Source organism: Olea europaea, chromosome 19 (assembly GCF_002742605.1).
Source record: "Olea europaea var. sylvestris chromosome 19, O_europaea_v1, whole genome shotgun sequence".
NCBI classification, from domain to species: Eukaryota; Viridiplantae; Streptophyta; class Magnoliopsida; order Lamiales; family Oleaceae; genus Olea; species Olea europaea.
This window is the reverse complement of record NC_036255.1, coordinates 7318112-7344132: the sequence shown is the minus strand read 5'-3', so window position 1 is coordinate 7344132 and position 26021 is coordinate 7318112. Positions and strand designations below refer to the sequence as shown.

Sequence of the window (26021 nt, the reverse complement as noted above, 5' to 3'; positions counted from 1 at the left end):
AACTTAAAAGTTGACAGAAGCACTAACAAAATAACATTAACTTGGTACCTTAACTTCAATCACTTAACTGGATTGGACGACTGTATGAGCCTCGGACTTAAACAAACAAACTTTACTTAAGCGTAATAACTGTATGAGCCTCGGACTTAGGCAAATGAACTTTACCCAAGCATAATAACTGTATAAGCCTCGGATTTAGGCAAATGAACAACTCCATGAGCCTGGGACTGTATGAGCTTCGGACTTAAGCAAACGAACTTTATTTAAGCGTAATAACTGTATGAGCCTCGGACTTAGGCAAATAAACTTTACCCAAGCATAGTAATTGTATGAGCTTCGGAATGCGAGTGAGGAGGCTTCTCCCCTTGGCGTTCAGCCTGGCCAAAAGAAGTCGTGTGCTAGCGCCTCGGATTTCAAGTGAGGTGGCCCAGAGGTAGGACGCGAGCCTTTCCTCTGAGGTGATGACGCATCCCAGATATAGTGGATGGTGCAGTTATGTTGAGGCTTCTCCCCTAGGCGTTCAGCCTGGTCAAAGGGAGGTATGTGCTAACGCCTCGGAGATCAAGCGGGGTGGCCCAGAGGTGGGACGCGAGCCTCTCCTCCGAGGTGACGATGCATCCCAAACATGGTGGATGGTGCAGCCATGTTGAGACTTCTCCCCTTGGCGTTCGGCCTGGCCAAAGGGAGGCATGTGCTAGAGCCTCGGAGATCAAGCGAGGTGGCCCATAAGTAGGACGCGATCCTCTCCTCCGAGGTGTCGAGGTAGTACAACACGTCAATTTAATTACTGAATTTTATTGAACCATACAAATGTTACAAAGGCTGGGAAAAGTCATCCAATAAGATAGTACATTTATTGGTAATAGATTCTGAGGTGTTCAATGTTCCATGGACGGGGTTGTGCCTTGCTGTTCATGTCTTCAATCCAGTAAGTCCCAGGTCTACCCTCTTCTCTGATTTTGTATGGTCCTTCCCAGTTCGGGCCTAGAGAACTGAAACCAGGTTCTTTTGAGGACAGGAAGATCCTCCTGAGTACCAGGTCGTTGATTCGGAATGACCTCTTCTTGACTTTCGAGTTAAAGTACCTTGTCATCTTTCTCTGATATGTGCTGAGTTTCAATTGGGAGTCATCTCTTCTTTCTTCGATGAAGTCGAGGTCGAACCTCCGAAGCTCGTCGTTGGTTATCTCGTTGAAGTGCAGACTTCTCGAGGATGGAAGTCCGACTTTCACGGGGCTCATCGCCTTAGTTCCATATGCCACGAGGAAGGGCGTTTCCCCTGTTGGTGTCCTGGTGGTGGTTCGGATCGCCCAAAGGACTTGGGGCAGCTCATCAACCCAGGCCCCTTTTAATACATCAAGCTTCCTTTTCAGGACGTGCTTGATTGTCTTGTTCATGGCCTCAACTTGGCCATTTGCTTGTGGGTGATGAGGTGTGGAGAAGTGCTTCTTAATGCCGAGCTCTTCGCATAATTCTCTAACCTTCTTATTGTTAAACTTTCTGCCATTGTCTGAGACAATTGAGTAGGGAATCCCGAATCGGCAAATAATATTTTTTCATAAGAACTTGGTGGTGTTGGCTTCAGTGATTTTTGCCTGTGGTTCAGCCTCGACCCACTTTGTGAAGTAATCAATAGCCAATATTGCAAAGCTTGCCCCTCCTCTGCCTTTAGGTAGGGGACCTATGAGGTCCACACCCCATTTTGTGAAAGGCCAGGAGCTGGAAACGGCGGTCAAATCCTGTGATGGTTGTCTCTGCACCGGAGAGAAGCGCTGACATTTATCTCATTTTCATACAAACTCGAGGGCGTCCCGCTTTAGGATAGGCCAGTAGTATCCCTGCCTCAATATTTTTTGTGCCAGAGATAGACCTCTGGAGTGGTTGCCGCAAACGCCCTCGTGGACTTCTCTTAATATGTAGGTAGCCTCTTTTCCTCCGACGCACCGTAGGAGTGGGGAGAAGAAGCTCTTCTTGTAGAGAATGTCATCAATGAAGAGGAAGTGGGCTGACCTCTTTCTTAGCTTGTAAGCCTCATTCTTGTTAGTTGGCAGTACTTGGTCTTTGAGGTATGCTATGATTGGCTGCATCCAAGTGGGAGTTTCAGCGATCCACATTACTGTAGGGGCCTCGATCGAAGGCAGGAGGAGGTGCTCAATAGGTACTACTGTGAGTAGCTCTGAGTCCTTGCTACTAGCCAGCTTCGAGAGGCATCCACATGTGCATTTTCGATGCGGGGGATCTGGATCAGCTCAAACTTTTCGAAAGATGGGATGAGGTTCATCACCATTTTCAGATAGGAGGCCATCGTTTTGTCTTTGGCTGAGAAGTTACCATTGACTTGGCTAACAACCAGTTGGGAGTCACTACTGATGAGTAGCCTCTTTACTTGTATTTTTGTGGCCAGCTTGAGGCCCGCAAGAAGTGCCTCATATTCTGCTGCGTTACTAGTAGCTTTGAATCCGAATCTCACTGCTGAGGTGAGTTTGTGACCTTCGGGACTGATGAGGACAACCCCGGCACCTGAGCCAACTTCTCCAGCTGACCCATCGATGAAGAGATTCCATGTGGGGGGCTCGGCGGGTTCCATGATTTCATCCACCTTGGGTAGGTTAGCGAATTCAGCCACAAAGTCAGCCAAGGCTCGCCCTTTTATGGCTGCCCTAGCCTTGAACACAAGGTCAAATTCACTTAGTTCCACTGCCCATTTCAATAACCTTTTTGAGGCATCGGGCTTTTGGAGTATCTGCCTCAGGGGAAAGTTTTTCAGTATATGGATGGTGTGAGCTTGGAAGTAAGGTCTCAATTTCCTAGAGGCTGTGATTAAGGCCAAAGGGAGTTTCTCCATATCGGGGTAACGAGTTTCTGGCAATAGGAACGCTTTACTTGTGTAGTATACGGGGAGTTGGGTAGACCCTTCTTCTCGTATCAGAACCGAGCTGATGGCCTCATTGGAAACGGCCAAATATAGTTGTAGGATATCACCGGGCTTCGATTTAAAGAGGAGGGGGCCTGTCCCAGGTGCATTTTCAGGCATTGGAAGGCCTCTTCACATTCCTCAGTCCACTGGAATTTCTTCCCAACCTTCAGTACTTTGAAAAATGGGAGGCATTTGTCTGTAGCTTTGGAAACGAAGCGGCTAAGTGCGGCCACTCGCCTGGTAAGACTTTGTACCTCCTTTAGCTTTTGGGGGGACCTCATTTTGCATAGAACCTCAATCTTTTCGGGATTGGCCTCAATTCCCCGTTGGTTGACCATGTACCCCAAGAATTTGCCAAAAGCTACCCCAAAGGCGCACTTGAAGGGGTTTAGTCTCATCCTATACCTTCTTAGGATTTGGAAAGTGCTGTTGAGGTGCATCATGTGGTCCTCGGCCTCCAAACTTTTTACTAGCATGTCGTCTATGTGGACCTCCATTGTTTTGCCAATGAGATCCATAAACATCTTGTTTACGAGTCTTTGGTAGGTTGCTCCGGCGTTTTTCAACCCGAAGGGCATCATTCTATAACAATAGAGGCCTCGGTCCGTGATGAAAGAGGTGTGTTCTTTATCGGCCGGGTGCATGGGGATTTGGTTGTAGCCGGAGTACGCATCCATGAAACTCAACAACTCGTGCCCAGCCGTGGAGTCTACTAGTTGGTCAATCCTTGGGAGTGGAAAGCTGTCTTTCGGGCAAACTCTATTGAGGTTAGTGAAGTCGATGCACACCCTCCACTTGCCGTTGTGTTTCTTTACCAAAACCGGGTTGGAGACCCACTTCGGATAGGTTGCCTCCCTGATGAAGCCATTTTGGATGAGCTTCTGAACTTCTTCCTTTAGGGCCTCATACCTCTCAGGATTGAGAGCTCTCCTTTTTTGTCTATGTGGGGGCAACCTTAGGATCGATTTTTAGGTGGTGGCAGCTGACCTTGGGGTCTATGCCTACCATGTCCTCATGCTTCCAGGGAAAAACATCAAGATTCTTGCTCAGGAAATCCTTAATCTTTTCCTTTAGAATGTTGGATAGGATTTGCCTACCTTCAACACCTTTGATGGGTCTCGGGGGTCTACCGAGAAGCTCTCAAATTCCTCTACTGGGGATGCCTGAGGCTCGTGTTCCATTATGTAGGGGCCAATCTCATCAATTACCTGCACCTCCGGATTAGGTGGTACGTCGATCATATCAACATCTTCTTGTTCAGTGGGAGCATCAACTGGGACATCAGCTATGATTACATGGACGTCCCGGGGCTCTACCTTCTTGATGGAGCTTAGATAGTACTCTCTCGAGCCTCTTTGGTGGCCTCTCACCGTTTTCACCCCATTTTCTGTTGGGAATTTCATGCATAGGTGGTGGATGGAGGTGACTGCTCCCAATTCCTTTACGGCTGGTCTGCCTAACACTCCATAGTAGGCCGACCGGCTGTCGACAATGAGGAACTCCGTGAAATTCATCGTTGTTTGTGGGGATTCTCCCATCTCCACCGCAAGTGCTATCTTTCCCCTCGAAGTGATGCTATCTCCGGTAAATTCGTACAATAGAGTGGTGGTGGGCATCAACTGATGATACAATATCATCTTGTCAAAGGCGGATCTGAATAGAATGTTGACGGAGCTGCCATTGTCAACTAACATTCGTTTGAGCCCATTCCGAGCTATGATAGCCCTCACCACAAGTGCATCGCAATGTGGGTAATGAACTCCCTTGACATCTTCCTGGGTAAAGACAATGGGTGGAACCTGGTTTCTTCGGGAGCTGCTACCCATAATGTAGCTTGTTAAAGGGAGGTGTTTAGCCTCCCGAGCATAATTTCTTTTGGCGTTTCGTGTTTCACCGCTAACATACGGACCTCTAAATATGGTATCCACCTCGTGGATAGGGGCTTCATCTCGAGGTTGCCGGTTTCTTCGGTGCCTACGCCCTTCCTTGGACCTCGCTGCATCATGCTCCCTTCGCCATGAGGATACATCCCTTTGACGGGGAACGGCCTCCTCACGCCCACGTCGGTTGTTATGCCTGGACGGGGGCTTGTTTGCCTGGGGCGAATCATGTCTGTCTCTAGCGGGTTCCTGCCGGGAACGTTGTGCATAGTCTCTACAATCCACTGTGTCATGCCCGTAGGACCTGTGGTGTACACAGTATCTTGGGGGGTTCGGATTTGACCTATTTCTAGGTCCAGAACCTCGACCAAGCCTCTCCCCCGACGGGATATCTCCTGGGCCTCCATCTGATGAGGGTCAGTAATTGGGTTGACATCTTCATATGTCAAGGTGGGAACCGCATTCAAAGTGGTGGTGGCAAGTGCTTGACCAGAGTTCTCATTTCCGGCCTGATTCATTTGGTAGCCCATCAGGTGGGAGGTCGGGCCTCTACCGCGCTGTCTTTGAGGAGGTGGGAGGCCTCTACTTGCCCCGTTCCTATGCTCAATCAATTTTTCATTGATGATCTCCCTTCTCATCATTTCGAGTAGGGCGTCATAGGTGGTGGGGTCTTGATTCTGCACGTCTCTCCAGAATAAGGTATTCATGTTCAGACCTCCCCTCAATACGGATAGTGCCTCTCGGTCAGTGACTTGTACGCAGTATGTCATCTCATCGGTGAAGCGTGATAAGAAACTCTTTAGGGACTCCCCATGTGCTTGCCTCATGTCCTAGAGACATTGGATGGGGGTCTCTCCTTCTTTGCTCACTGCGACCCTTTTCAAGAATGTTATATTGAACTCGAGCCAGCTTCTAATGCTCCCAGGTGGCAATCTGCTATTCCAAATTTCAGCCGCTCCACTAAGCGTTAAATGAAAGGCTCTACACTTTACGGTTGGGGTGGCGTCCCTTAGGCTCACGTGAGTTTTATAAGCATTCATGTGCTTCTCCGGGTCGCCTCTTCCGTCATACTTTGGTATTTTTGGCATAACATAGTGGCTCGGGACCTGGGCATTCCTTAGTTCCTTTGAGAATGGTAGATTCTCATCGTCATCGTCCAAGTCGCAGGACCTCTGCTATTCATTAAAGTCGTTCTCATCAGCCTCATGCCTTGGTTGTTGGTGAGAGGTCTCGGGGCGATCCCTAACCTCTTCCTCCCTCCCCTGTTGCCTATTTCTAGGCGGAGCAATACGGGGGGCATTTTTATGACTTCTCTCTGCCTGTTGGGGTATTGGAGGTGGAGGAGGTGGCCTTGTCCAAGGCTGTTAGCTTGCTGTTGCCTGAGCCTCGATTCGGCGTGGCTGATTCTGTCAAAAACACTTCCTGCCCTCCTATGTCTTGGATCTTACTCATACGGAGGTGGAAAATTATCATGGCTCATTTGGACCTCGGTGGGTCGGCCAGAAGCGTAGTTGAAAGAAATATCAACTTTCACTTCCCTTTCAAATGGGCTTCCACCTCGGCCATAGTCTGGCGAGGCAGCTTTATGACTTTGAACTTCATCCTCTTGCTGGTAGTGCCCTTGGGGGGCGTATGGAGAAATGAGGAAGCTTCCTTGGCCCTGCATTTGGGCTATAAGCTCCCTCATAGCCAAGTTTTGGCTAGCAATATCCCTCATGTTAGCTGTCATGGCGGCCATTTCTCTTGATAGTCGTGTCGTCGCACGCATCCCACCTCTTCTTTGGTGGTGGTGGAGTCTCTGTTGAGCTGCTGGAGCAGCGGGGTGAGGAGAAACGTTCGTGTTTTCTCTTACCCTCCTGGGGGGAGTATCTTCATTAGAGCTCATTTTCTTTTGTCAGACTTCAGATTTCACTAAGTAATGGGGCTTCCTCCTGTTCTTTTCCAAGAACAAATCCTTTTTCAAGGGGGGTTGCCCAAATGTTCTTTCAGTAAGCTTTTACCACAAGGTTGCTCGTGGTCATGGTCTGGTTTCCCACAGATGGCGCCAATCTGTTGACCCCAAAAAGTGTTGCCAACAGATGCCAGTCCCACCCGCGCACACGTGGGCGAATGTCCAACATGCTAAGACACGTGGACGGTCTAAAACGAGATGTTCAAAGGGCGTGGGAGTAGCCCAACGACGCTGAACGGTGACGTTCGGAATCCGGCGGGTTGTTTGTGATCTGATTGTACAATAATTACCAACCGGTGTTCGTAAATATATATGTAAATGTGTATAAACTCGATTTGTGTATTGCAAGTAAATGAGAGAGAGTTGAGTAAAGTGTAGTTCTTTGTATTGATTCTTGCATTAGCCTTTTGATGTTACACAGGGGAAGTATTTATAGTGATACATGTGAAATGGGAGCCCTTAGATGAGGTGACACGTGGCCTCATCTCTTCAATTCAAACATCTTATCCTAAGCATGGGCCTTGACTTGCTAGCTTGCTGCGCATTTATTGCTTGCGCAGAGCCCCCATACTAGTGATAAGACTTAACCTTTATGCTTATGACAAACGTTCCATCAATCATTCGAATAAGATCTTTATGCAGACGATCTCTTGGGAGAAGTGAACATGGAGGACACTCCCTTGTGGTTCGGAGGCTCCTGCATCAGCTTCGGGGTTTCGGTCATTTCACACAATACTTCCGCTTGAGAGCTTGAGCTATCTTCAACTAGCTCCAGCATCATGGCTTCGGTTCATGGGCCTCGGCATATGGACCTCGGTAAAAAGGCTACTCGGCTAATGGACTTCGGCCATTTCCCACCTCAACTGGAGTGTCACGTGGTTCGGCCTGATTGGGCCATTGGCCCAGGTGGATTGGCCAAGTATGACAACCCGCAACACAAAACATTCTTAGGCCCTGTTTGGTATAAATTAAAATTAAAATTTATTTTAAGTCAAAGTCAGTTGACTAATTTTAACCAAACATTTTATGGGACTTCACAACTTTTTAACAATATATTTAATCAATTTTTATGAAAATCTACTAAAAATCTGGCCCTTGTTTGAGCACATAGTAGAGGAAAGAATACATTTTCAATAGCAAATTGCTGGAGAATGCGCAGTTAAAAACTAAGAAAAATTATGAATTTGCGTCTAATATTATTTTATTAAAAATGTATTGTTGAAAATGAATTTTGAAAAAATGATTTTTTAAAAGAATGGGGCTCAAACAAGGGCTAAATTTTAATCTCCTTCAAACAAGAGCTTAATAAGAAAATAAGACTATACAATTGAAATAAGAAGATATGGAAAATAAACTTATATAGCCCTCGTTTGGCCCCCATTAATTTTCACTCCATTACATTTCATTTTTCTCTCTCCTATTTTCAATCACATGATTTTTCATAAAATAATATTACACGTAAATTAAAAAATTTTCCTATTTTTCAACCACTCATTTTTCAAAAAAATATTATTCCACCTATTTTTATTACCACATAATAGGGGTCAAACGGGGCATAAATGAGACAGATGGAGTATTAATTTTTTAAGAATACTATCATCGAAAGCAGGGCTTATTCCAGAAGGCAGCACTGGTTAGCACTGCATTTGCACAGTGTATATGTTGAACCAACATATACAAATGCTTATTGACTTTTGCATGTCAAGAGCCTGTTTGGGAGTGATTTTGAGAATTGATTTTTTGATCGTTAGAAAAAAAGTGGGGTCCACCTGTGAGAGAAGAAGTCAAATATGACGGCTGTAATAGTAAAATAATGATCAAAAAATTAATTTTTTGGAGCAAAAAATCGCTCCCAAACAAGCTGCAAGTTAGACCAATATTTTCGGTAAAACTTACTCAATTTCTTTGGGCATTCCAACTCCGACTTTAAATATTTGCATGCCAACTTTGACTGTTGATCCCTAAAAAATATCTATTTAAATAAAGACTCAAAATTTCTCTTTTCAAATGAGTACAACTCAACTCATTTTTTTCCAAACAAAACTAACTAGGTCCACCTTGTACACTCTGTTGAATATAAAAATCCAATTAAAACTAAGCTCCTATCTGGTTTTGTTATAATTCAGAATTTTAATATATTTTGATAAAAATTAATAGATGCATAATTAAAAAATTAATAAAAATTGTAAATTTTATGAAATGTGTGATTGAAAATGAAAATTTTGACAAAATGGATATCGACGTTGAGGTTACCGAATCTGATTGGCCCTTTTTTTTTTAATGTTTTCCCATCTTCTAATAGTGTCGGGCCGAATATTTTCAGTCAAAAATAATAATAATAATAAATAAAAATCTACACCTGTTGCGTGATTGTTGTAGAAATAATATCAAGACAAAGTCTTTAGTCAAGAATATCATGCCGACTTAAGAGAATTATACATCAATTAATTGCTTTTATATCCTATCGTTCATATTAAACTTAATTAATTATTTATGCACTAGCTATTATTTATACTCACTACCAAGCCAACCTTTGCATCATTCACCAATGGCGGAACAAAAGAAGTGGGAAGGTACAGTTTCAACAAGCCTAGAAAACGCAACCGCAGACCAAATATGGCCTTTTTGGAAAGACTTCTATAGCGTCAATAAATGGTTTCCCGGCAACACCACTTGCGAGGGCATCCATGGCAACAACGGCGAGGCCGGGTGCATCCGCTACTGTGGCGATTTACCGGTGCCGGCTGTAGACGGTGCCGCCTCGAGCTGGACTAAAGAGAGGTTGATAGCCATTGATCATAAAGAAAAGAGTTTTAGCTATGAGATATTGGATTGTAATATTGGAGTTAAGTCGTATGTTGCAAATGTGAAGATTGATCCCTTGGCGGCCGGAGAAAATGGTGGCGGATGTCGGATAGAGTGGCGGTTTTCTGTGGATCCGGTAGAAGGCTGGAGTTTGGAAGATATGGTAAGCAATTATGAAGTATGGTTGAAGATTATGGTTAAGAATATGGAGGCGGCCGTGCCCAAATAAATACCTGAAATGGTACTTTTAAACGGGACTAAACGTGCTCAATATATTATTTCCAAATTTTCTGTTTTATTTGAATAAGTTTTCGTTCAGTAGTTTCTGGTTCTGTAATCGAAATGAAAATAAGACTCGTAAAATAAGATGTTATTTGATCGAACGAAGAAAGTCCTATATTGGGTTTAGTTTAAAAAAGGCCTATCCTATATATGAATTTATTCTGCATATTTTGGGAAACAGTGCATTCCCGCCTTTTCCTTGTCACATGAAATAGATTTACAGTCTGTTTGGAAGTTATTTTGATAATTGAATTTTTGTTCGTTAAGAGAAAAGTGAGATCCACCTGTGAGAGAAGAAGTCAAATATGATGACTTAAATAGTGTAATAACGGTTAAAAAATTAATTTTTTAGAGAAAAACATCACTCCCAAACATGCTCTTATTTTTTCAAGATTTATTTAAAGGTGATACTGATTGTGAAATTTGAATGCAAGATTTTCACTAGTTTTTCTATTAAAACGATGCATTAAAAAAATTAACCTTTTAATAAAGAATATATTTTGTTCTCCGGCCACGTCTCACTTTCAAGTCACTTAGAGTGAATTTAATAGATGAGAAGGAACTATATTTTGTATGGTATCAATAGATGATTTATAGTTTAGAGCATAGGGCTCAATGCTGTGTGTGGCTTGTACAAGTTGTAAATAGGATCTTGGTATATTTTATTGCATCGACATCAAGTCCACTCTAAGTGAAGCTTCAACTTGAAGCAGCCAATGGTTGGATGAACCCGAGCCTTTTCGCTTTGGTATTCTTTAGTTTTGATTGTTATATTACTGTTTTGATTATTGTGAGTTACAATTTCATTATACGACTATACTAAACATAATAGTGGCATCAAAGCGTTTTGGGGCTTTGATAATGTAATTCTTCATTGGTGATTCATGCAAATTAGAAAAGGGATTTGCAATTGGATGAGAAGTTGATTCAATTTAGGGTGAAAAGCATAGGCCTTAAGAAAAAATAGCAATAGATCCCCCTTGGGGGAGAAGAACATGAACCCTAAGGGGCTTCTCATGAAACCTACTACAACTTGGTAATTTGGGGTCGCAATTAATGAACACTGGGTGATCGCTCCATGAAATCTGAATCTTTTAGGTTTTAGCACATATACTGCCTTCTATTCATGTGAGTTCTGTTAAGATTTGAGGTTTCATCTTAAAATGACGATCTTATTAAGAGGAGTAACTCAAGAGCTTATAAGTTGGTATATGTTTTTATCTTTAATCGATGTGAGATTTTATCCCTTAACATACCCTCACAAGATAGTGGCTCGTTTGAGCAGACCAATTTTGAAATCCATTTTTTCATTTCTTGGGGTTCAATCTTAAAATATCGATCTTATTAAGAGGAGTAACTCAATATCTTATAAGTTGATATATGTTTTTATCTTTAATCGATGTGGGATTTTATTCCTTAACAGGTTCTTGATTCATGATCTACAAAGAAATTTGACTCCTTGTTGTTTCTAGTTATAATATGATAAGTTTATATACATGAACGATGGTTTTCAAGTAATTGTGTGTGATTAGTGGTATTTTTGACTTGTTCTTGTTATACAATTAGTTTAGTTCATAATACCTTCTTTCTTTTAAAATAAAAATAACTTTAAAAAACTAAATTTAAAAATAAGTAATTAAAATATAATTCAACTTGTATTTAAGCACATCCAAACGTGGACATATCTACCGTCCATGAATGGTAAACATACGGATACGGTAGCACAAAAGATACGCGTACGAGGGGAAGTTGGAAACGCGAAAAGATGTTGTCCGTGAGCCGGCCTGAGTGTGAGCCGACAGCTTATATCGGGCCATGCTAAAGTGGCGTAAAAATAGAGATCTAGGCCCATTGGCCCGGGTTAATAGGGGACCATTTTACGATACCCCCTAAGTCAATATACAATAAATGTTATTATTTTTATTTTTTTATTAGGTAGATATGACTTTTCCCTACTGCAAAATGCAAATGCATTCGCCTGGTCAAAGTATTCCACGGGGAGTAATTTTGTGGATCCTAACAATGGAAAAGTGGATTTTGTAATAAGCCTTGAGCTCACAACTTGTAGTTAATCTCGCAATTTATAAGCCGAATAAGTTGTCATATTTTCAGTCCACCCAATTATAGGCCTCAATGCTTATAATAAAATCAATTATTCTTTGAGAATAACGATATTTAACACCAGTGTAGATGAAACTCATATTTAATTATTTAATGAATCAAAATGCACTATAATTTCACTGGACAATTAAATATGAGCACATTGCTACCTAAACTGGTTCTAGATAGCAATATTCATTCATCGAACATGTTTTGAGTAACATTATTTATGACTGATAGTGTTCAACGCTAGTTTAAATGGCATTACATCCATACTCAATCATTGGTGATTACTGTCACCTCGTAAGTTGTGATACATTTTTGTTCATTGTATAATGTAACAGTGGTATCATGGTTACATGAACAAAAAAGGAACATAAGTGGTGATTAGCATGATTTAAAATGAAAATACAATTGATCACGAATTTTATAGTGCGAGCTCCACTGCCATATGGAAGGATGTTGAACACCACTAACGTTATTATTCGAATGAAAATGGATATTAATTTTAGTTTTTTGGCTTATTAGATGAATGGGTTAGCTGATTGTGACCCGTTTATTCGATCTATTGTTTACTTGTTCAAACCCTAAATTCGTCAATTTGTCACTCCTACATATTTTGATATATTGCAATATATTTGTGGAGCTTGCTCCGACGATAATTGAACTTTGAAAGATCATCAACACATTTGTATTAAAGTACGAAAAAAATTTCAGATAACACATAATAATATTGCATACATTTCATCCAATATGGTACTGTACTACTATTAATTCCTTTTTTCAGTCCTTCTGTTGGGTGACAAATTTTTAAAAAGGCAGACACTTGACGAATTCTTGTTGAAAGTTCAAATAAAATAATAAAAAAACTGCTGATTAGAGGACTGACATTTCAATCCTTGGAACGTGCTCCTATCAGTGAACCTATTCGTTTGGCTTAATCCTTTCGTATTTTGTCATTAATCTATGCCACGTGACCTGGGGCAAGGAGGACTCAGTTGGCACGTGGTCCTTGCCTCGGAAGGAAGGAAGCATCGAGGAAAAGCCAAAATGTAATTAGATGCTTGCCACATGGGGTACTAACTACCGTACTCTTTTCGCTTTGACAATCACATGGTCAACCGACAATTTCACGTTGGAGGCCCCCCAAGGCACATCCGAGTTGGTGGAACAATCATTTCGCTGGGACGCTGGAAGCAAGGGTGGAGAGTTCGATTCCTGGAGTTAACACTGGGAGCCATTGGTGTGAACAAACGCCCAGTGAGGAGAGCTCTCTTTGCGGAAAGAGTCCAAATGAGTTGTGGGAACCTGGGAGCCAATAAGGGCACATCTTGCGATTTACCTCCCTGAGCTGCTGAGGGGCCGGAGGTTCAGGGACAAGGATCTAGTCGGACGCAAGCCCGAGATTGCAGACTGCGGAGGATTAGTTAGTTAATTAATTAATTAATTTTGTTGAGTGATTTAAACAGAAACATGTGAAAAAGCTGCATAACACTTTGAAACCTTTAAGCATATCAACAACAGATTTGATCAATGGTCCATAGATTTGGTTTAGCTTAAAGAGTTCACTTATAAGAAAAATGGAGATTTCAAAATAAATAATTTTTTATTGATCGAAAGTTGCTTATTTTAAAAAATAAAAAAATATTTTTTATAACTATATAATTTTATTTAAATTAACCATCCAATTATATTTGAAAACTACTTTTTAAAATTGTAGCCAAACAGTTTCTTAGTGCCCTTTTTTTAATACGCGGAATAGGTAACATAGGAATTAATTGTTTTTCCATGACACTTAAACCCACAGGTGTTAATTCTTAATAAATTAGTTTGATAAGTGGATAATAGATGTGAATGTTTGATTAAAATCAAAATTTGACAAAAAGTTATAAGTATTTTATAATATTTATATGGTCGACAAAATCTGCTAGTAGCCATTTATTTTGCTTTTTCAAGTCAATCAAGCGTTTGAAGTTTCAAATTGTTAGAGTTTTCCAATAAGGTTGATACGTTGGGTAATTGGCGCAAAACGTCCCTACCTTTCAGCTTAATTGTGGAAAACGTCCTCACCTTTCATTTTTTGATATTTTTTTCCCTCAAATCAACATTTCGTTGCGATGAAGGTCCTTCCATCCAAGTTCCATCCATTTTGCCGTTAATTAAAGAGAGAGAACCAATTTTTTTCCACTCATCAGGGGTAAAACTGTCTCACCAATTGAAAACCCTTATTTTCTTAATTTCCTTCTTCACACTTCACAGTCCGAACGATTCCCATTCCACTCTCTCTCGGTTCTTCGAAAATTCTCATTTATCTCCCATTTCAACAATTATTGCTCTATTCTCCTCTCGTATGGTCGCATACCAGCAGCCGGTATAGTGGAAGCTCGCGTTGGGAGTTTGTCTAGCGAGCGACGTCGAGTAAGAATAATTACCTATTGGGAAAATTACAAATTTCAACACTACTTTAGAGGATTTTTATTTGAAAAATTTTGGTTCACTGTTTAAATATGCTTCCGAATTGATGGAACTCAATTCCCATACAGCATTCATATTATAGGGCCTAATATTACTTTCTTCGGTACTGGAAGAAACTATTCTTACTTGTCACTGGCAAATATTACAAGTCTTGTGCATTCTCCTTTCGTCCTTCTCCCTCGTGTTGACACTTTTCGAATCTTCTCATGTCTAATTTTTTGTCTAATATATATTCATCATGAATGCAGGAACTACTAAAATCGGAAAGGCTCCAGAAGGAGCTCACAGAACGTTATGGGGCCAGCTTACTTTTGCTCAATGGGCTGCTGCGGTCGGCGTTGATCAGAAAACCTTGAGGGAGCGTTTAAATTATGGTATTCTTTGCAAAGATAAAATGATAAAGAGCAATATACGTCTTGTTATTTCTATTGCAAAAAATTATCAGGGAGTTGGGATGAACCTTCAAGATTTGGTTCAGGTAATCATTTTCTTCGTTGGTCTTGATTATCTAACTTAAGGTGTTTCCTGCAAGAAAAACTGTAAAATTGATAGTATGATGTTTGATTCCTTTCTAACACTACATTTTTAACAAATTTTCATCAGGAAGGATGCCGAGGCCTTGTGAGAGGTGCAGAGAAATTTGATGCTTCAAAAGGGTTAAAATTCTCCATCTACGCTCACTGGTGGATAAAGCAGGCTGTTCGGAAGTCTCTTTCTGACCAATCCAGGACAATTCAATTGTCGGTAAAATTCCTGTAAAATTAATTTCTTTACAAGTAAATTTCATATTCCATTTTTCTTGTGCTGCAAAGGAAGATGTTACACAATTATTCATTCTTGAAAAAAAATCACCTGTTGTTCCATTTGGGTGTGGTACAATTTAATTTGTAATTTTGTCTGCACATTTGAAATGAATTGTATCTATTTTTACTTTAGTTTTCGGTTATTTTTGCTTCAGCAGGTAGTGGATATTTTTGTTTCAGTTTTCGATTGATTGGTGGATGAATTGTGTCTCAAATTCTGCGATAGAATTGTATATTTAGGGACTTTTGAGTTGGTGTATATCAACATGTGGTATATGGAAGAAAACGGGGAATTCTCTCGCCAAATATTTTCTAAAAGTTAGGGACGTTATTAGCAAATAATTCTAAAAGGTAGGGACTTTACTCGCCAAACTTTTTATAGGTAGGGATGTTTTAAGCCAAAATTATAACTACGTAGGAATTATTAGCGCAAGGTTTTTTCGATTCCCAGAAGAAGTGAACAGGACCCGTTCATCTTCATCAATAAGCCAAAATGGGTCATGCACCATTGAATTGATACATAGAACCGATACATACTTCACAATACCCATCTCCACTCGATCTCCTCAATTTACCCCGTGGTCACAATAAGCATTAACTAGAAATAAATATCTAGCAGTCATCTCTATAAATTGACCACCCATTCAATATATATCTTACTACATTTTTCCAGAAACCCAACATAAAAGCAGCGGTGATGGTCAGATTTTACCACTATATATGCTCTTTAATTAACGACATTTTCCCCCTTATTTAATGTAATAATTTAAAATATTTTCACACCCATTTTTCAGCTACTGTTATATATATGGACTACGTAGAAGGCGGGAATAAGGGGTTCAATGGGTGAGACGGTTTTACCCCTGCCGAGTGGAAAAAAATTGGTTCTCTCTCTTTAATTAACAGCAAAATGGATGGAACTTGGACGGAAGGATCTTTATCGCAACGAAAGGTTGATTTGAGGGCAAAAATGTCAAAAAATGAAAGGTGAGGACGTTTTTCACAATTAAGTTGAAACGCAGGGACGTTTTGCGCCAATTACCTTTGATACTTTTAACTCTCTCTCTCTCTCTCTCTCTCTCTCTCTCTCTCTCTCTATATATATATATATATATATATATATATATATATATATATATAAAATTCAAAACAACAAATGAAATAATATTATTTTGAATCCGCTTCTATTGAAATATTTCCTAGAATTTTTAGAAAATCATTCTTAAAAATAAGAAAAAAATCGTATGAAGAATGAAGACAGGACAAAACATAACAAAAACAGGATAATGATTTTATTATTCTCTTCTACCTTATTTTATCTTTTCTTTTCTTTCTTCATTTTTCTATGGTCAATTAATGACAGCATTAACACCTTATCTTGTGACATTGGGGATTGGTGTCATACACGTAGAAAGCCCGTCCATGTTAATTTGTTTTTTATTTTTATTTAGTGTATTAGTAATACAAAGCCCGTCCATGTTAATTTGAATCAAGATTTCTTAAAAGGCAAAACTGCAACTACCATCTTTGCATGCTTCGTACTAAACCTGACCAACATCCATTCTATCTCTTACATTTTTGATAGTCTATCGTTGCCTCAATAATCAATAACATATTTCAACCCTCATTACTTGGAAGTGAGCCAACGGTTCAGGTACTATATATTATCATTATTATTTGGACAATTAGACATCCAACCTGTAAATAATCTAATTGCAAGATTGGAGCTTTACCAATCAAGCTTTCTCTCTCCGAGCTAAGAACTTATATGGAGTAATCAGATTCTTCTCCTATTCTTTTTCTAAAGTCATCATTGACTTGAACTAGAGACCTGGACTATGAAGTAAATAGTTATACTTATGGTCCAACCAATTGCTCAATTCTTTTAGGTTTTAGCACATATACTGCCTTCTATTCATGTAAGTTCTGTTAAGATTTGAGATTCCATTTTAAAATGTAAACCTTATTAAGAGGAGTAACACAAGATCTTATAAGTTTGTCTATATTTTTATTTTTAATCGATGTGAGATTTTATCCCTTAACATATCCTCACAAGAAAATGTCTCGTTTGAGCAAATCAATATTAAAATCCATTTTCTCGTTTCTTGGGGTTCAATAGTAAAATATTGACTTTATTAAGAAGAGTAAATCAATACCTTATAAGTTGGTATATATTTTTATCTTTAATCGATATTGGATTTTATCCCTTAATAGGTTCTTGATTCATGATCTATGAAGAAATTTGACTCCCTGTTGTTTCTATTTATAATATGATAAGTTTATATACATGAACTATGGTTTTCAAGTAATCGTGTGTGATTAGTGGTATTTTTGACTTGTTCTTGGTATAAAATTAGTTTAGAGTATGTTTGATAGGGTTAAATTTTTCATGTAAAATAAAATTTGAACAATATTTTTCAACTTTATCGTGTTTGATAGGTTTATTTTTTTCCATGGAATTGAAGTTCTGGCTTTTCTTGAACTTTGGAATTTTCTTGGTTCTTAACAAATTTTAAAAATTATTGTAAAAGAAGATTTCTCTTTAATTGACAATTTTTATGTAAAACAAAGTTAAATGAACACTAAAAGATAGATGATTTTATGGAGATTTTTTTTTTGGCAATGAAAATAAATTTCATCTCCAATACTAGCAAATTATATCCCTTTAATTGACAATTTTTATGTAAAATAAAGTCAAACGAACACAAAAAAATATTTTTTATTTCAAAAATTTTCACGTAGAAAATTATACCAACCAAACACAATAATTTACAATTCTCAAGAAAACAATTTCTAGACAATTCAATTACTTGATCAATGTAATTTAAGTTTAAGCCTCGAGTACTAATTGTTATCTCTCTTCCCATTTGAATTTGCCATGTCTACATATATAAATATAGTAGTGGCCCAATTTTCATACTCATTATCATGATGAAATTAAGAATTATTATACCAAGTTATTTTCTATCCCTACTCACTTCTTCTTTACTCACTATATTTTCCCCCAAATCTATTTTATACAATCTTTAATAATGTACGCTAAGTAAACTAAAACTTAATATATCTTGAGCTAGTTTATAAATTTTAAAATTTCCAAAGTTGAGATTTTGAAATAGAAAAATTATAATTTATCTTCCTTGATTTTATTAGTTAAACTTAACTATAATATTATCTTTTATCAATTATTAAAGAACCCTAGAGCAACAAATTTTAATTCTTATTTATAAACCAAATAAGTACTTAAAATAAATAAATAATTAACTAAAGAAAATTTAAAATAATTAACTTAATGAAAAGACATACCTTAATGAGTGAAAATGATGGGAAGAATGATATATCACATTTCACAACTATCCTCTATTTATAGTTGATGATAGCGGTTTAGTGTACAATTTATGAAATTGCACATCTAACCCCCATGATAATGTGCAATCATTTGATTGAATTTTAAAATTACATTTTTAGACTTTGGACCACATATGCAATTATTTCTTTGTTTATAAAATTGCACCTTTAACCCATGGACAAATATGCAATTATAAAATTGTATTTTCAATCCCCATAATATTATTTTAAGTACAATTCATAATAACATTTATTCTATCATTAAATTAAGTCCCTAAAATTAAAAACAAACTCCCTAAAATATTAAAAATCTTTACTAGGAAATTTTGGGATGTTACATTACTCCCCAATTAAAGAAATTTCGTCCTCGAAATTTAAAACTTACCAAATAATTTCGGATATTTAATATTCGTATCTTCTTCCCGTTCCCATGTTGCTTCTTGTGAAGTTTGATTTCTCCACAAAACTTTGACAAGTAGAATACGTTTATTTCTTAATTGTTTGACCTCTCGGAGTAAAATTTTTACTAGTCTTTCTTTATAGGTTAAATTAGTTTTCAGATCCATTGGGTTATCTGGCAATATATATGAAGCATCTGGAACATACTTTCGAAGAGTAGAGACATGAAACACATTGTGAACTCAATCCATTGAAGCTGGTAAGTTCAACTTATAGGCCACTTTGCCAATTCATTTCAAAATTTCAAATGGACCAATATATCTGGGACTAAGTTTTCCCTTTTTTCCAAATCTAAATACCCTTTTCATTGGTGCAACTTTCAAGAACACTTTGTCTCCGATTGTGAATTCTAATGGTCTCCTTCGTCTATCAGCATACTTCTTTTGACGATCATAAGTGGTAGCAAGGCGTTGGTGGATATTTTTTACTGCATCAACCATATCTCGCACTAGTTCTGGCCCTAAAACTTGTTTCTCTTCAATTTTATCCCCATGTATAGGCTATCTACACTTGCGGCCATATAAAACCTCAAAAGGAGCCATTCCAATTGAAGATTGATAACTATTAGTATAGGCAAATTCTATCAAAGGTAAATACTTGTTCTATTTTTTTGGAAAATCTAAAGTTCAAGTGCGTAACATATCTTCTAATATTTGGATGGTTTGTTCCGATTGGCCGTCTGTTTGAGAATGAAATGCTGTACTAAAGGAAAGTCGAGTACCTAAAGCTGGGTGTAGCCCTTTCCAAAATGCAGATAAGAATCAAGGATCCCGATCAGATACTATTGATGTTGGAATACCATGTAGACGTACAATTTCTTGTACATATACTTGAGCTTATTGTTCCAAGGTAAAAGTGGTTCGAACAGGTAAAAAGTGCATCGACTTAGTTAGTCGATCCACTATAACCCAAATAGCATCGTAATTCTTTTTTGCTCGAGACAATCCCACCACAAAATCCATCGTAATCTTTTCCCGTATCCATTAAGGTATTTACAATGGTTGAAGAAGTCCTATTGGACGTTGATGTTCAGCTTTAACTTGTTGACAAGTCAGATACTTACTCACATATTCTGAGATGTGACGTTTCATTATTGGCCACTAAAAATGGAGTTTAATGTCACGATACACTTTTGTAGCTCCTGGATAAAAAGAATATGGGGTATTATGTGCTTCAGCATAGATCTCAGTTCGAAGAACTGACTCATTCGGTACATAAATTCAATTACGAAATAAAATTACTCCATCTTCTGCTATGTGGTACATTAAGTCTTTACCATCCAGAATCTACTGACAAACTCGTTTTAGGGTTGGATTAAGCAATTGTTGTTCCCTGATATGTTCTTGTAATGTAGGTTGAGTTGTGAGATTCATATTTTCACTGGTTTCCAAGTTAAACAATTGAACCTCTCGTTGTAATTGTGCTGGTAACTTATTTCCATGAAAGGTCTTTCGACTGAGGGCATCAGCTACAACATTAGCTTTTCCAGGATGATAATTGATAGTACAATCATAATCCTTGACTAACTCAAGTCATCACCTTTGTCGCATATTCAACTCCCGTTAAGTAAAAAAGTACTTCAAACTCTTGTGTCATCTGTATAAATCTCACAACATTCTCCATAAAGATAATGCCTCCAGATTTTCAATGCAAACACCACAGCTGCTAATTTTAAATCATGAGTAGGGTAATTCTTTTCATATTCCTTCAATTGGCGTGAAGCATAAGCAATAACCCTACCATTTTGCATTAAAACACGGCCAAGTCCATTTCTAGAGGCGTCACTATACAACAAAAATTTTTCAGAGGTAGACGGAAGAGCTAGTACCAGTGCTGTAGTTAGCCTCTTCTTAATTTCTTGAAAACTTCGCAAGGTACTCCTTTTCGAGTTAATTGACTTAATGGAACTACAATCCTTGAAAGTCCCTCAACAAAATGACGATAATATTTTGCAAGTCCCAAGAAACTTTGAACTTTCGGGGCATTTGTTGGTCGTGGCCAATTTGTTACAGCTTTGATCTTGCTTAAGTCAACGGAAATCCCGTTTGCAGAAACCACATGACCAAGAATACCACTTGCTTAAGCCAAAGGTAAAAAGCTTATTGGCTCGTAACATAGATAGAGTCTGACGTTAATATTGATCTTGTTCTACTTCACTCTTAGAATTAATAAGAATATCATCAATAAAAACAATAATGAATTTATCTAAATATTCCTTGAAAACTTGATTCATTAAGTCCATAAAAGCAGCAGGGGCATTAGTTAAACCAAATGGCATGACCAAAAATTCATAATGCTCATATCTAGTACTGAAAGCAGTTTTCGATATATCTTCTTCTTTAATATTTAATTGGTGATATCCAGAACGTAGATCAATCTTGGAGAATATTATGGCACCTTGAAGTTGGTCAAACAGGTCATCCATCTGAGGAAGAGGGCACTTGTTCTTGACTGTCACTTTATTCAGTTCTCGATAGTCAATACACATTCTTATTGTTCCATCCTTTTTCTTAACAAACAAGACTGGAGCACCCCAAAGAGAAAAACTTGGGCGAATGAATCCCTGATCTAGCAATTCCTGCCATTGTAATTTTAACTCTTTGAGCTCTGTAGGTGTCATACGATATGGGGCTTTTGATGTTGGACGAGTGCCAGGAATTAGATCGATGGTAAACTCAATTTTTCGATCAGGTGGTAGTCCAGGCAACTTTTTGGGAAAAACATCAGGAAATTCTCGAACTATTGGAATTTTATCTAAAGCAGCGATTTCTAGTTTGATTTTAGTATTATGGATATGGACCAAATAACCTTAACCACCTTTTCGTATCATCTTCCATGCTCTAATGGCTGATATTAACAAAGCAGATAAAGGTTTAACCATTCCTTGGAAGGCTACTAATTCACCATTAGGAGGGTGTTTGGTAGGAATTTTTATGTGAAAATGCATTTTTGAATAATAAATTGATGGTGTGGTTGAAAAATAAGAAAAAGTTTTTGATTTACGTGTAATATTATTTTAATAAAGAATGTGTGGTTGAAAAAAAGAGAGAAAAATGTATTTTGATAAAAATGGGTGCCAAACAGGGCCTAGATAAATGAAAAGTAATGATTTTCCTTGAACAATCTAGATTGGCTCGATACTTTGACAGCCAATCCATACCCATGATGACTTCATAATCTCTCATATCCAAAAGAATAAGGTTTGCAGGAAGAAAATGATTGTTAATCATCATCTCACAATTATTTATTATTTCTTTAGTTCGTAATGTTTGGCTCGATGGCATAAGTACCTCTAACTCAGACTTCAATCTATCAGTTAGCAAATGAGTCTTTCTAACCATGCTAATAGATATAAATGAATGGGAAGATCCAGAATCAAATAAAGCATAAGCAAAAATTTTAGCAATAGGAAGCTTACCAGCAATGACTGCTGGATTGTAGCCTGAAGTACTTTCATTCGTGCATAAACCCTATCAATAGCAGAATTTCCATCGCCATTGAGTTTCTCCGTGCAGACACGTGAAATGTGTCCTTGTTTACCACAATTATAGCAAGTAATACACGAGCAAGTGTGAACCTTGTTACACTTAGGGCATATTGCACTACCCACTAGGTGACTGTCGAGATGTGGCTTCTTTCCAGAATTACCATTTGAAGGCCGAACATTATTTCTAGGTTATTGTTTAGAAGAAGGTCCTTTCTTTATATAATTTGAATTTTGCCTCTCTGCCAATGAGGCCATTTATGGAAATTAGAACAATGCTGCTCTCGTACTCCAACAATACGACTCTCTGCTTGCTCCGCTTCTAATGCTCGCTCTGCAATAGTTGCAAAGGTTACTCTCTGGGTGCCTACTATCTTCACATCCCAATATAAGTCCGATTAGAGTCCTTCAATAAACCATTCCACCTTATGCTCATTAGTGCTGACTATATGAGAAGCAAAACGAGAGAGTTCCTCAAATTTTCTAATATACTCTCCAACAGACATAGTCCTTTATCGCAGCTGAATAAACTCATTTAACTTTTGCTGTCTAGCAGCTGCGGTAAAATATTTATTTAGAAAGAGTTCCTTAAATCGAGTCCATGTCATAGAATCTACGATCTCAATGCTTTGTATCGTATCCCACCAAAATCCAGCTCTACCTCATAGCATAAACCAGCACAATTTACCTTTTCAACATTTGGAACTCTACTATATTTAAACATGTTCTTCGTCGTACGTATTCACTCTTCTGCTTTCATTGGTTCAAAAGTTCCATAAAAAATGGGAGGGTTTAATTTCCTAAATCTTTCTCCAGCATTCTCATCAATTCTTGGAGCTGGTGCAGCTTGCATATGTTGAATAAGTTGTTGTGACTGGGTCTCCACTAACGCTGCCAAACGCTCGATTACGGCGTCTCGATTATTTCCATTAGTCGTAGATTCACTTGCATCAGCCATCTAACATAAAATGGACTTTAAGATAGTGACTAATAAATGTACCCTTAAATATTGATAGAACAAAAATCTAAACTCATTTATGAAAATTTTTTTGCTTTAATAATCCTTAAGACAAACTACGTATTCTCTATCTTAAATAGGATGCTTCCCTTAGTATGATCAAACTTATACTTCTCACTAGCGATTCAAAACATAACTTTATTAAAGAAATTTAGTAAAAGAAATTTCTTAAATAATAAACATACATACCAGCATGCCGACGTTTACTCAGCCCCCAGTTATACATGTTAAGTTTTCAGGATGTTATCAAAATCTTGGCTCTGATACCACTCCAATTATACTGTGACACTCTACTCTTAATTTCTCTAATTTATTTATTTTTATTCTTAGATTAAAATCATATTAAACATTTTGCAGTAAAATCAAAATATATCAAGAAAATCAAATTTCATAATACAAAGAGTTAAAAGAACCGTCAAAAAACAAAATTCTCTTTTGGTATAATATAAACTTGACGGTTCTTTTAACTCTTTGTATTATGAAATTTGATTTCCTTGATATGTTTTGATTTTACTGCAAAATGTTTAATATGATTTTAATATAAGAATAAAAATAAACAAATTAGAGAAATTGAGAGTAGAACGTCACAGTATATTTCAAAACAACAAATGAGATAATATTATTTTGAATCCACTTCTACTGAAATATTTCCTAGAATTTTTAGAAAATCATTCTTAAAGATAAGAAAAAATCGTATCAAGAATGAAGTCAGCACAAAACATAACAAAAACAGGATAGCGATTTTGTTATTCTCTTCTACCTTATTTTATCTGTTCTTTTCTTTTCTTTCTTCACTTTTTTAAGGTCAATTAATGACAGCATTAACACCTTATCTCGGGACAGACTGGACAGTAGGGATTGGTGTCATACACGTAGAAACCAAGCCTCATAGATTAGCCCCGTTTGGCCCATTAAATTAATTTTTCTCTCTTCTATTTTCAATAACACAATCTTTCATAAAATAATATTATACGTAAATAAAAATTTTTTTCTTCTTTTTTAATAACTCATTTAAAAAAATAAAATAAAAACAGTGTTATACCCATTTTCATTTCTAGAAAATGGGGGCCAAACGAGGGCTTAAAAATAATTCTATGCAGCCCCACTAGATTTAGAATTGCAGTGTAGATGGCGCTTGATGATATGTAAAATTAAATGACTTATTTAATTCCACCTATCATTTAATGTCACATTAACGTCACTTAAACTAGAATTATAACCTTAGTAGGATTAAATAACATTACTCATATATTAATGATCATCCAAATTCTATATAAATAGCAAGCAATAATTCTGCTAGATCCATTCCTAATGTTTAAATTAAACAACAATTATTCTTTATATGTGAACTATTAGATTATATTGAACAATATAATATTTCAAAAATTTCCCCCCCTCACGAAACACTGTTTTATGGGTGAAGAAGTGTTGGACAGACTACTGGACTAACCAGTAGGGATTGGGCAGGGGGCTAAGCATGGGAGGAATTAGTGGCCAACAGCCGGTTGACCCGGCCAATTTTCCAAAGAGGCCTTTGACCAATTAAAAAAAAAAAAAAAAAAAAAAATGTTTAAAATATTGAAAATAAAGAGAAATCCAAATTTACCCTTACTATTTAAAGAAGAAAGAGAAGATAGTAAGGAAAGAGAAAAATTACTGTAGCACTGATAAAAAAAGAAAAATAGACGACCCATATTTAAAGTTTTTATGTTGATTTTTGGAAAAAAAAAACATGATTTTATATACATGTGTTGATTTTTGGAAAAATGCATGATTTTTGGGTAAGGATAATAGTTTGGGAGGAGGAAAATGGAGTAGAGATCGCCGAAAATGGAGTTTTCCGGCGATCTCCACAAAGGAGACGTAAGCCCAGCTGACTGGACCGATTAGGCATGCCCAGATGACACAGACTCACCCAGACGGCCCAGTTGACTGGGTCTTCTGGGCCGTCTGGGCGCCAGTTGACTGGGCCGTCTGGGCCGTCTGGGCCAGTCAACCCAGACGACCCAGTCAACTGGGTCGCCTGGGCGCCCAGTTGACTGGGTTAGGCATGCCCAGATGACACAGACTCACCCAGACGGCCCAGTTGACTGGGTCTTCTGGGCCGTCTGGGCGCCAGTTGACTGGGCCGTCTGGGCCGTCTGGGCCAGTCAACCCAGACGACCCAGTCAACTGGGTCGCCTGGGCGCCCAGTTGACTGGGTCGCCTGGGCGCCCAGTTGACTGGGCTGCCTGGCGCCCAGACGGCCCAGTCATCTGGGTCGACTGCCAGAGGCCCAAATTTTTTTTTTAAATTGCTTATTTATTTATTTCCTTTAATTTTTTAAGTTAACTATTTATTTTAATTCTTATATTGTGTTGTCTAATATTTAATTATTATTTGAATTGTTTAATTTTAATGTATATTATGTATTTAAAATTATTTCTTTGAAATGCTTAATATAAATGTTTTATTATTTATCTAAATATTTATTATTTGCCAATTTAGTTTTAATTACTTATTT

General features: G+C 38.0%; 3 protein-coding genes across 3 annotated transcripts; 1 reads left to right on the top strand and 2 right to left on the bottom strand.

The window, feature by feature from the left end:
* Positions 1–1555: 1555 nt before the first annotated feature.
* On the bottom strand, positions 1556–3440 carry LOC111368282. Its single transcript, XM_022989520.1, has 6 exons — positions 3154–3440; positions 2747–3043; positions 2367–2659; positions 2054–2238; positions 1796–1966; positions 1556–1753 (listed from the first exon to the last, which is right to left on the bottom strand). Exons 1-6 carry the CDS (start codon positions 3438–3440, stop codon positions 1556–1558), a joined length of 1431 nt encoding a protein of 476 aa, XP_022845288.1.
* An 11098-nt stretch (positions 3441–14538) lies between these two features.
* LOC111368408 (RNA polymerase sigma factor sigB-like) lies at positions 14539–15299 on the top strand. Its single transcript, XM_022989633.1, has 2 exons — positions 14539–14887; positions 15013–15299. The coding sequence occupies exons 1-2, from the start codon at positions 14648–14650 to the stop codon at positions 15166–15168; spliced, it is 396 nt and encodes a 131-aa protein (XP_022845401.1). The 5' UTR covers positions 14539–14647; the 3' UTR covers positions 15169–15299.
* A 323-nt stretch (positions 15300–15622) lies between these two features.
* On the bottom strand, positions 15623–19456 carry LOC111368281. Its single transcript, XM_022989519.1, has 3 exons — positions 19270–19456; positions 18943–19152; positions 15623–15774 (listed from the first exon to the last, which is right to left on the bottom strand). Exons 1-3 carry the CDS (start codon positions 19454–19456, stop codon positions 15623–15625), a joined length of 549 nt encoding a protein of 182 aa, XP_022845287.1.
* Between the last annotated feature and the right edge of the window lie 6565 nt (positions 19457–26021).

Excerpts from the sequence above, each read along its gene's own strand:
- LOC111368282 (XM_022989520.1), bottom strand. The coding sequence starts at position 3,440 with ATGTTTATGGATCTCATTGGCAAAACAATGGAGGTCCACATAGACGAC. Across the intron at positions 2,239-2,366 it reads AGTAAAGAGGCTACTCATCA|ATCCCCCGCATCGAAAATGC; the intron begins GTAGTGACTCCC and ends GAGCTGATCCAG. Across the intron at positions 1,967-2,053 it reads TAGCATACCTCAAAGACCAA|AGCTTCTTCTCCCCACTCCT; the intron begins GTACTGCCAACT and ends CTCTACAAGAAG.
- LOC111368408 (XM_022989633.1), top strand. The coding sequence starts at position 14,648 with ATGAATGCAGGAACTACTAAAATCGGAAAGGCTCCAGAAGGAGCTCAC. Across the intron at positions 14,888-15,012 it reads ACCTTCAAGATTTGGTTCAG|GAAGGATGCCGAGGCCTTGT; the intron begins GTAATCATTTTC and ends AATTTTCATCAG.
- LOC111368281 (XM_022989519.1), bottom strand. The coding sequence starts at position 19,456 with ATGGTTGATGCAGTAAAAAATATCCACCAACGCCTTGCTACCACTTAT. Across the intron at positions 19,153-19,269 it reads ACTTAGTCCCAGATATATTG|ATGCTTCATATATATTGCCA; the intron begins GTCCATTTGAAA and ends AGTATGTTCCAG. Across the intron at positions 15,775-18,942 it reads TAAATATCCGAAATTATTTG|ATCGAGTGGAGATGGGTATT; the intron begins GTAAGTTTTAAA and ends TAAATTGAGGAG.